The sequence below is a fragment of the Sebastes umbrosus genome, chromosome 8 (assembly GCF_015220745.1).
Source record: "Sebastes umbrosus isolate fSebUmb1 chromosome 8, fSebUmb1.pri, whole genome shotgun sequence".
Classification (NCBI taxonomy): domain Eukaryota; kingdom Metazoa; phylum Chordata; class Actinopteri; order Perciformes; family Sebastidae; genus Sebastes; species Sebastes umbrosus.
In genome coordinates this window covers 31,771,497-31,783,597 of record NC_051276.1, presented here as the reverse complement: position 1 = coordinate 31,783,597, position 12,101 = coordinate 31,771,497, and the positions used below count along the sequence as shown (strand labels likewise).

The following is a 12,101-nucleotide window of genomic DNA, read 5'->3' as shown; positions in this document are numbered from 1 at the left end:
TTATTTACCATCCTTCCCGACAAGCTAGTATGACGTTGTACCGATGGATTCCTTAGGTTTTTAGTTTCATATGATATCTGTATCTTCACTCTGAGCCTGTTACAGCCTCTGAAAGAAGCTGATCGCCCATGATCCCGCAGGTCTCAGAGGGTTAAGGCCTCTAAAACCATCCAAATACTCAATCTAAGAAGAGAAAATCACTATTTGGCGGAGCTGCTTGTAACTCATAGTCACATGTAACCTCTGACAAGTGGTTGCAAGAAGACATTACTTCTTTTATAAAAGGGTTAAAAGCCAAAAAGTTTAGGAACAGCTGCCTTTGTCCCCCAACTATGACATTAAACATCCAAACTACATGCCTAACCCCGACCAGTAGCTTCACTTAACCTCTTTTCTTCATGGCCAAAATGTCCCCAGTTTCCAAACTCTCCATTTCTAAAAAATCAAACTGGTCCTCACAAAGGCAGAGGTGCACGAGCACACACGCACAGAAAACAGGAGGCAGAAGCCAATAACTCAAAAAAAAAAAGAAGGTCTAACTTGAAAGCATCCAAAGGGCAGGTACTGGGCTGTAATTGATTTGGACCTGAACCATAATGTGCTCAGACTCCTACGACAACTCTGCAGTGTGCTGACCTGCAGTTATCTGGCTTCACTCATTTGGGAAACTGTCTTTAAAGACAATTTATCTCCACTTCTTCCTCTTCTTCTCCTCCTTAGTTGTGTTAGAGCTCACTGTACCAAGAGACCGTGAATGGAAGAAAAGTTTTCTCAAAGATTGGATGCCCTTTTACAGACCAGATGCAAACTTTTTCCGGTGTGGATGTCAAGCAAGACTCCGCTGTTTGTGATCCATGACGGAAACATTTTCTCCAGGCTTGAGTACTGTTTGTGTGTGTGTGTGTGTGTACCACATACTCTTACACAACAATCACTCCAGAAGCTGGTGTACTGAGCGCTGAACGCTGTGTGCCGTTCAGTCTCCATAACCTTGGCATCCGTGACACACCCCTCTCCCCCAGAATGCATTTTCAGCGTGTTACTAAGCACGGCTCACCCATGGAAACAGAGACACTTGATTGGAGTGCACTCTCCCGCTAAAAGCTTTATTCTCTTTCCCTTTATATTTAGAATGTGTAGCGTGGAGCAGAAAATGTACGAACCATTATTGGCTGCTGCTTCAGGTCACACAATCAGAGATAGCAGGGCTCCCAATTGTAATTCCACGGGTGGCTAGCTGGGTTTCTCTCTCATTAAAGCAGCAATGCGTGGGGGACGCACTACAAAAACAAGTAAACACGACCACCTACCCACACACCATTCATAAGACTGTGTGTGTGCATGTGTAGGCTGTATTGTTGTGAGTTTATATCACAGAGGCCACCTACCTACTTTTAAACACCACGGGATAAACTCTGCAACCAGCTCAGTAAAACAGCAGCGTGACGTCGGTTTCACTCGATAATTGAACAATCGAGCACTTGATCTCAGGTGGGCAACAAATCATGAGGGGGTGCAGCGAATGTCTGTGCTGCTTCTTGGGGGGGGGGAGTATTGCAGGGTGCATAATGCAGAGGGATTTAAATGGATGTCAAGTGATGATGTAAATGCATGAGCACAGGAAGCAAGTGGCCTCTGCCCTGCAGCTGGAACAGTGAGCAGAGGTGGAAGGTAACGCAGTGCATTTATACCCAGTTTGGAGGGCGAGGTAGCTGAGCACGAGGAGACTTTATAATTTCACTAGAAATGATTCACTTTAACTGCAACATTTATGTGACGCTTGTAATTACCAGTTTCTGTGCGAAATCTGACCACCTCCAGTTTAAAGCATCAATGATTTATGAAGCCCTCTGAAGGGGATCATTTCTCAGAGTGAGGGCTTTTACTTTATTGAAGATCCTAAAGTTGGGAACTTTTAACTACTACGACTACTTTTCTCACAGCTGGGGATGAGTCCGTCTTTAAAGCGTAAGTAGGCAGAACGTTTTTGGCATCACTGGGCAAAAATTCCATAATAACCTTTCAGCATATTGTAATTCAAGTGTTCTGAGAGAAAACTTCTGCACCTCCTCATGGCTCTGTTTTCAGGCTTTGAGGTGCTCTGGCAAACTGTGTTAAAGAGTTGCACACTTGTATTTTGAGGTTCTACTAGAACATGTTACCATGCTTTAATGTTCAAAAAAACGCTTCATATTTCTCATACCGGCTGTTCTGCAGCACCTCTTCCCACCCTCCGTCTGAAATGCTCTGTTTGAGCTCCTGCCCGAACAAAACTCTTTGGACTCTGCTCCAGCTCCGCACTAACTAGCTTTGTTTGAGGGCGTGCCAAACGAGCCGCTAGGCAGGTGTAATGCAAATGTGTTACTTGGTGACATCATCACGTTACAGAGGAAAAAGGCGGGACTTCAATCAAGGCGTTTCAGGCAGTTCGGGAGCAGTGTTTCTGTTGGGGAGAGTAACTCCCTTTGGTGTGGACTTTGTAACTTTGCAGACCTTTCACTTGCACAAAAACTATATAACACACTAAAGGAAAAGGGAAAAAACACAAAAGCATAACAGGTCCTCTTTAAGGACATAGATGACCATGATAACACACTCGCACCACAACACTGCAGCATGTATACAAATCTTACAAGACCTAGGTGTATTTTGGTCTGTAGAGCTGCAACGATTAATAGATTAATTGATTCGGTTGTCAACTATTGACTGAATATCTTTGAGTTGTGGACAAAACAAGACATTTGAGGACGTCATCTTGGGCTTTTGGGGAACATTTATGACATTTTTCATCATTTTCTGACCTTTTATAGACCAAACAACTAATCGACAATGAAAATAAATGTTAGCTGCAGCCTTATTGGCCTGTACAACCTCAAACCCTTTAACCTATCCTAACCAAACATCCGAGAACAGGCTTGTGACGAGGTTGGGCAGCTATAAAACGTGAGTATCGGTGCCCTTCAGTGAGACCTCCGGCTGCTGCGCGCACTGAAAACGTTTATTGGCCCTAAATGACTGGAGTTGTTGGAGGTTACATGGAAACTGGTGTGAAGAACAAAGTGTAAAGATTCAGAGATCACACCGGCTTTCTAATTGGAAAGCATTGATCAGCCAAATGTGCTGTGCCACATATTGAAGAGGACGATGATGATGATGATGATGATGATGACTGAGTAGCTTTAAAAAGTGCAGGAGTCCCTGGAATGAAACTAATGTTTCCTGTAAGGCAGATGGCATCAGCTCAGCTCTCCCAGCTGGACACCTCAGCCTCCCATGGAGTTAATTGATCGCATCAGTGCCACCCAACAAGCCATTTCTAATAGAAGTGCGTTGGTTGAGGGTCTTGGGTATACATTTCTCCCTCGGCACAACACAAAGCGCCTGGGTCAGTCCTTCATGCTGGTAGCCATCAGACTCCACAACCAAGGCTGACCCCCTTATGAGAACTATTAGGACTTTAAGAACTTTAAACATGCACTATCTGCCTTTAAACATGCACTATCTGCCTTTAAACATGCACTATCTGCAACCATCTTGGACTCTAACCACTGGCGCACTTTACACTTACTTACACTATACATCCTATATACCACTTTATAGACTGCACATATGCACATATTACATTTATTTATTGACGGACTGCACACACTTTGTTCACCCATTCACTCTGTATCTTTCATATCTCTATTATTGTTTTTATAATGTTTCTATACCTTTACCTCTCCTGTGTTTCACTCTGTTTGCTGATGTTGCTGCTTTGACACCTGAATTTCCCTCCAGGGATTAATAAAGGTTCATCTTATCTTATCTTATCTTATTATAGATTTTATTTTTAGCTTGTTTTCATTTTCTAATATTTAATGTTTTTATAACTGTTTTAATTATGTCTTAATGTTCTTTTACACTTTGTCGCAATGTTCTTGGTTCATCTTATCTTATCTTATTTAATGTGAGAGGGATGAAGGCAGGGAGGGAGGGGGGGCTACATGGAGAGAGAGAGAGAGAGAGAGAGAGAGAGAGGGAGAGAGAGAGAGAGAGAGAGAGAGAAAGAGAGAGAGAGAGAAAGGGAAATATGGAGAGAGAGAGAAAGAGAGAGAGAGGGAAATATGGAGAGAGAGAGAGAGAAAGAGAGAGAGAGGGAAATATGGAGAGAGAGAGAAAGAGAGAGAGAGAGGGAAAGATGGAGAGAGAGAGGGAAAGATGGAGAGAGAGAGGGAAATATGGAGAGAAAGAGAGAGAGAGAGAGAAAGAGATAGAGAGAGAAAGAAAGAGAGAGAGAGAGGGAAAGATGGAGAGAGATAGAGAGAGAGAGAGAGAGAGAGGGAAAGATGGAGAGATAGAGAGAGAAAGAAAGAGAGAGAGAGAGGGAAAGATGGAGAGAGATAGAGAGAGAGAGAGAGAGAGGGAAAGATGGAAAGAGAGAGAAAGAGGGAAAGATGGAGAGAGAGAGAGAGAAAGAGAGAGAGAGAAAGCGAGAGAGATAGGGAGAGAGAGAGAGAAAGAGAGAGAGAGGGAAAGATGGAGAGAGAGAGAAAGAGAGAGAGAGAGAGAGAGAGAAAGGGAGAGAGAGAGAGAAAAAGGGAGAGAGATAGAGAGAGAGAAAGTAAGGATCCCATGACGCCCACAGCTCCACAATGACATCACCAGGTCTAAAAAGAAGCGCAAGAGGAGATGTGAGATGGGAGTTACCCCTCCACTCATCACTCCTTCAGGTCCTGTTCTGTTCACTAGTGGAGCTGCTGCGCCTCTGTGAGGAGCCTGTGGTGCACCAGAGGACCTGCTGTTATCTGGTATCCTGGTGAACTTCAGAGGGAGACAGAAGCACCAAAAGGACCAGAGGACCGAGGAGAGACGCACAGACTGAAGCTGCTCTGCACGGATCGTTTTCACTGCTGAAGAAACTGCGCGTTTTGGCTTCATATCGCAACTTTCTGTTGTTCGACCGACTGGAAACGCCTCCATCAGTCAGGAGAAAACATCTTTTCATTAGTAAACCACTATAAATATCCCACAGTAACTTTTATTTCACTTTATCTTGAACCATTCTGCGTCTCGCTGTTCAGATGAGACTCTCGGTTTTACGCGCGTCTCCAAACGAGGACGCACGAAGATCTCACAGGAGGAGAGACTATCTACTCTCTTCTGATCTCTTCTATTCGATGTCACTGCGCTGTAAATAACATTACTAAATTATATTATATTATTGTAAATCTTCCACATCTATAAGACAGTAGTTAATCCACTGAGGGGTAAAAAACAAAAGGATCAAACTTCGTGCGTAAAAGAAGTTTTCATTTTTTATTTTATTTTTTACTGTAACTCTGCAAAAAGGTTGTTGCAGCAGCAGTCAGAGTCACAAACATTTTTATTTATTTATTTTTAATCAGTTCTTCAAAGTGGCATTTTTTAACTGGAAAGCAAAGCAGGGATCCGTGTGTTGACGCATTGCCCAGGACTGTTTTGAATGCTTAAAATGGACTTGGAGGAGCTGCGAGAGAGGAGGATGCAAGAGAGCCTGGAAACAACACAGGGATAAAACAACAAACAGCAACTGAGGTAAATATTACACTCATTATATTTTATTATAATCACATAAATGTTGTATTTTATTATGCACAAACATGATAATCTTCTGATAACATTATTAAACATTTTATTTTATTCAGTGACCAAACATATAAAATAAGATATACTTTTATTGTCCCCATGGGGACATTTTTCCTGGACTCCTGCAGTCCAACTGCAGTTACAAACACTAAATTAAAACAGCATCAACAACAATAATAAACGATTCCACACAAGAACAGATGTTTCAACACATACACAGTCCACATACATAATGGCACATACTATCACACACACCATGGCAGGTATTGCACCCAGGTAGTAATGCACTGCACCGTCTACCGTCCAGCCCATATTGCACAGACAATAGTCCAATATTACACAGATGCAACATATTGCTCTGTCCCTATATAACATATTGCACTGTCCCTATTTAACATATTGCACTGTCCCTATATAACATATTGCACTGTCCTAATTTAACATATTGCACTGTCCCAATTTAACATATTGCACTGTCCTATTTAACATATTGCACTGTCCTAATTTAAGATATTGCACTTTCCCTATTTAACATATTGTACTGTCCCTATTTAACATATTGCACTGTCCTAATGTAAGATATTGCACTGTCCCTATTTAACATATTGCACTGTCCCTATTTAACATATTGCACTGTCCTAATTTAAGATATTGCACTTTCCCTATTTAACATATTGTACTGTCCCTATTTAACATATTGCACTGTCCCTATTTAACATATTGCACTGTCCCTATTTAACATATTGCACTGTCCCTATTTAACATATTGCACTGTCCCAATTTAACATATTGCACTGTCCTATTTAACATGTTGCACTGTCCTAATGTAAGATATTGCACTGTCCCTATTTAACATATTGCACTGTCCTAATTTAAGATATTGCACTGTCCCTATTTAACATATTGCACTGTCCTAATGTAAGATATTGCACTGTCCCATTTTAACATATTGCACTGTCCCTATTTAACATATTGCACCGTCTAAACATATTGCACTGTCCTTATGATAGCTTTATGTTACGAGTTGTTGAGGAGTTTAATAGACATCGTCAAGAATTAATGTTTGTAACGGTTCAATCTGCATCGTGGGACTCTGTATCTCCTGCCGGAAGGTAAAAGTTGGTACTCCTGATGTAAGATGTGAGTTGGGTCTGACACAATGTTCTGTGCCTGTCTGATATTTTTGTGTCTGTAAAGACTCGTGGAAAGCGAACCCCAGCATGGCCTCGGTTCTGGAGAACGGCTGCTCCATGGAGCTGAGCGGCTGGAACAGCAGCTCCGGAGCCTCCGGAGCCTCGGGAGCGTCGGTGCCCTGCAACCAGAGCATCCTGAAGCTGGCTCCCTACTCCCCTGAAGCCACGGCGGCCTTCGCCACCGCCATCACCCTCATGGTCCTCTTCACCATCGTGGGCAACATCATGGTCATCATCGCCGTCCTGACCAGCCGGGCTCTCCGGGGACCCCAGAATCTCTTCTTGGTGTCCCTGGCTGCTGCGGACATCTTAGTGGCCACCCTCATCATCCCCTTCTCTCTGGCCAACGAGCTGCTCGGCTACTGGTACTTCAAGTCTCTGTGGTGTGAGATCTACCTGGCGCTGGACGTGCTCTTCTGCACCTCCTCCATCGTGCACCTGTGCGCCATCTCGCTGGACCGCTACCTGTCCATCTCCAGGGTGACTTACGGGCGTCAGCGGACTCCCAAGCGCATCAAAGCCGCTATCGTGGTGGTGTGGCTCATCTCTGCCGTCATCTCCTTCCCTCCGCTGCTCTCACTGAACAAAAGCGAGGGAGGAGAGGAGGGGAGTGAGAGAGGACCTCAGTGCCAGCTGAACGATGAGCGCTGGTACATCCTCTACTCCACCATCGGCTCCTTCTTTGCGCCGTGCGTCATCATGATCCTGGTCTACATAAGAATCTACCAAATTGCCAAACAGAGGACGCGTTGCCCTCCTGGGGAGCCCAGGAAGGATGGGGTCGGCAGTGCTACACCTGGTCAGCCTCCACGATGCATACAAGCCAACGGGAAGGATGCTGAAGACAGCACCCCCCCTTCATCCAACAAAACCTCCAATGCCAGACCCCCCACCCTCGCCATCACCCCTTCTCCTAACCCAGGAGAGACCGAAACCTCCCAGAATTCCACCTCCAATAACCTCCTGCAGCCTCCATCCCCTTCTCAGGCCATGAGCCCCATCACCACCTCCCTTGATACCACTCCTCACGACCCCTCCACTCCATCCCCACTGCCTCAGCCTGCTCCTGACAAGACTAAAGAGAAGGGGAAGAAGGGCAAGAAGCACGGATGGAGAAGAGCTGACAATAACAATGGTGACACCTCAAGCTCAGAGAGCGACATGGAGCACAGCCAAGGTGGAGGTCACTGCAGCGCCAGCATGCCGGGCTCACCTGCAGGAGGGGGCGTCTACTCTCCAGCTTCAGTGAAGCGCTACAGGGAGATGATCGCCACCTCCAAGGGGTCTCGGCTGGTTCCGGGGAGGAAGTCCAAACCAGAGAGCACCCCTGGAGCAGCGAGGCGTAAAGCCATGGTGAACAGAGAGAAGCGCTTCACCTTCGTCCTGGCGGTGGTCATCGGCGTGTTCATGGTGTGCTGGTTCCCCTTCTTCTTCTCCTACTCCCTGATGGCTGTGTGCCCGGAGACGTGCGCCATCCCACCTCCACTCTTTACCTTTTTCTTCTGGATCGGTTACTGCAACTCCTCACTCAACCCAGTCATATACACCATCTTCAACAAAGACTTCAGAAAGGCCTTCAAGAAGATACTGTGCAGAAGCACCAAGGGGACTTTCTTCTAGCACGCTGTACAGGACATGGAGACACACAAAACACATGCTGTTTCTGAGACATATAAAACAAATAAATCTCCATTTTTTCAGAACACTCAAAGGGCTGTTTTAAAAAAATATATATATATATATATGTTGAACTGTGGAAGTTCCAGCATAAAATCCAGAACTGAGAGACTCTCTTTCAACAGCCACAGTTCGCCCAAACAGGCAACTCGGACTGTGAAATCTCAGTTTGCAGCAGATCCATTTTTACAGGGTTGAAAACAGGACAGACAGACACAAAACTGCTTAGCACTTCAGTATCGCTGATAAGATTTTGATTGCAAAGTTTTATCTCCAGATCACATTGAATAATGGATAATGCTGGGACACAGGCTGGTGCAGAATCACAGGAGAAATGTACAAGCACACTCTGTATAAAACTGGCAAGGAGGGGATGCAGGATTGAGAATGAACTCCTGAATAAGACAGTTTAATGTGTAATATATAAGTTGTTTAAGTTATGAAATACTCCGGGACTAATGGGGAAAGTACAAAGAAGGAAAAGTGACCTTAGATCCCTGTGAGCCTAGGGACATTTATTCATCAAAACAGAGCACAAGGTTAGTGGTGATTTCTTACGTCTGCAGTCTTAATATGCCCCATGCAGCTGCAGGGAGAACATGTGTTCCTTGATTTTTATCTAGAAGCGTAACAACAAAAAGGTTTCTGACGATTCCAAGTGTGATAAGCACAGACAAGGGAGCCCTTTCAGACTGAACTTGTGGGGGCTTTTCGTGAGGAGAAGCCAGCACGTCAGACACCTCGCTCTCAGCTCTCGGTGCGTGTGGGACACTCAGGTTGTTTGTAACGACACTCTTGGCTCTCACCTTTCCATGAAATACAGATTTTGGGACTTAAAAAGAGAAACCACATGTATGTTATTGAGATGTAAAAGTCAGACCCTCCTCATCCTCTTGGCTTTCCTGCTTTTTAACTTATCACACCAACTGGACTGGACTGAGCAATCCTTCCAATGAACTATTTGGACGTTTTAAGAAACTGTTTTTAGCCTCTTGGAAGTGCTCCAGAGGTTATCTAACGGGAGGTGCATCTGCTGAAGACTGACAAATTCTTCTTATTGAACATTATTTTCCAGACATCTGAAGTAGACATTGACTGTAAAGACACAGATGTGTAATGTATACCCCTCTAATTACGCCTACATGGGTTATTCTGAGATCCATTTGTCTGAGTCACTCTTTACCAACACCTCTCGCCTGCAGCGGACCCTTACATGGCACATTTGGTTTATAGCCGAGAGGCGAGAGCATGAATGGTACATTTATTTTTCTCACCATGAGACCGAGGCTCTGTCCTTGACAACAACAACAACAAACAAAAAAAAGAAAATGTGTCTGTGACCGTGAACAGCACACTGGCTTATTGACTCAATGGGACAAGGGCTGTCAGCAGCAACACTTCAATTTACTAATTGTCTAATACTGCTGACCTGTATGAGTGTGTGCGTGCATGTGTGTGTGACTTTAATGTGTTTTTCAGTAGTGTCAGTGCCTCCTCATGGCTGCTACAGATCTACTGTAACGTTGGTGAGAATAGAGTCCAGGTTTCCTGGTGCAGGCGTCACTTTGTGAATGTTTCTACTGATCGTTGAGAAAGTCTCACTGAGCTGAGAGTTATCAGAGATACTGTCTGAGTACTTGGCTTTTTAGTGATCACCCTCAAGGGACCAAAGAGCCTCATAAGGACACCAGCCTGACTCAGTGATAATCTGGCTCTGTGTCGCTTTAATGAACTTTATATTTGGTGAGGGGGAGGCAGAAGATTGAAAACACTGTATTATTTATTTGTTTTTTGTGTTTTCCGTACGTATTTATTGTTCGGTTACTGTGCTTTTATTCTGAAAGTAAAAGTGGAACAGATATCAAAGAGCGAGAACACTGTACAGATTTTTAATATCTCAAACAAGAGCGACATGGATTTTCATGCCATGGAGCTCTAACTTTTGTGGAGCTATATTTGAGCTCGGGGGGATGTTGAGTTGAAGGAACTTTGAGTTATGTTCATATAATGCAGAATACTACAATGCAACATTTGTCATTGATTCATCTAGTTGTAGTAAAAATGTTCAAATCGGAGATACAAGCACATTCATGGATGTACAATTTATCAAGCTCACTGCAGAAGCAGCAGCAGGGAAATCTCTCTTCAGCAAACTTTCCCTCATAATTGAACATGAAAATGTCAATAGCACCAGTTTCAGCCGAGCGATTTTCAGGCTTCGTGCACATTAAGGCTACAATCCATACCACGCAGAGATGCTTGGAGATTCAAATAACTAATAAAAAAAACTGATTGAGAGTCAGAGCTCAGTGCACGTATACAATTGTTCACTGCCCTCATCTGAAAAACGTTCTCTCCAGAAATACAAACAGCTACAGCGACGCATTTATAACAAAGATAGACACACAAAGGCCATGAATTCATGGCCAACAAATATGAGTTGCAATGCTGCTCAAACCCCCCACCCCCCACCCCCAACTCCCCTAACCCCCTAACACCGAAACCATGGCTTTATGTGTTGAGACTGCTGCTTTGTTTATTATAAAAAGTATGAATTATGGCTTAAAGGTGACAGATGCAGTAATCTGCCTCCTGATCACCATCCTCTTCCCCTGAAACCGCCTGTATTGTCTCTCCTCATCCTCCTCCTGTGTTTGGACCAAACTGCCTGGTCTGAGCTTTCTTCTATCCCCCCATCTGTCATCATCCCTTCTCCAGTTTTGGAAATAAAGCTACTTGAAAAAAACATGAGTCATTCCCCGGTTCGTTTATTTCATCTTATTTTCACATGTTACAACGTCAGGGATGAGAGGGGGAAAAGAAACAAAATCATTTCCAGGAAGATAATTAACAATAAGATGGGTTTTATCAGAATGATGTTTTTTCGAGCATATTGTACATGTTGACCCAAAGTGCAATCTGAAGCAATTCCCAGCCGTTATGGCGACACAACTTCAGGAAAATGGCACATAACATTGTGGGGTTGATGGCGGTTCAAGATGTCGTTGGAAAATCTCCTTTCACAGTGGAACATGAGCAGTAAGCTGCAGCAGTGATGCTGCCGGCTTGCCAACAAACACAGAGCAAGTCTATAAGGAATTGCGTGTTGCCAAATATCACACATGCACACACACACATATTGAATGTGTCATTCTGCACCACATACTTTTATTCAAGTCATGAAACAGACACACACACACACACACACACACACACACACACACTTGTAGTGACAGCTTGTTATATTTGAGGTCAGCGGGCCTGCGGTGAATTGTAATTGATTTATGCTGATGGGCAGTTTGGGGATTTCTAAGCACTGAATCAGGTCTCTCTCTCTTTCTCCCTCTCTCTCTCTCTCTCTCTGTCCTGCTTTTCCTTCACACAACTCGAAGACAATAAATTGATGCCCCACCTTTTCCATTTTCATGGTTGTGCTGTGGTTTGAGGTGCACGAGGAGGTGGACAGATAACTTATTAGAGCCAAGAGCAGGGAGCTGTGAAGTGTATACTTACAGTGTTGTGTATTCGTACAGACACACAGTGTCCCTAAACTGCTTGTTCTCCAGCCTCAGCTGGAATATAAAGCAGGCCTGGTTGGTGGCAGTGGACCCTCCGGAGAGAGGA

At 44.2% G+C, this 12,101-nt stretch overlaps 1 protein-coding gene across 1 annotated transcript; it reads left to right on the top strand.

The window, feature by feature from the left end:
• Positions 1-4,550: 4,550 nt before the first annotated feature.
• On the top strand, positions 4,551-11,223 carry adra2b (adrenoceptor alpha 2B). The gene is made up of 2 exons (XM_037778116.1): positions 4,551-5,556; positions 6,805-11,223. The coding sequence occupies exon 2, from the start codon at positions 6,828-6,830 to the stop codon at positions 8,418-8,420; it is 1,593 nt and encodes a 530-aa protein (XP_037634044.1). The 5' UTR covers positions 4,551-5,556; positions 6,805-6,827; the 3' UTR covers positions 8,421-11,223.
• Positions 11,224-12,101: the final 878 nt, after the last annotated feature.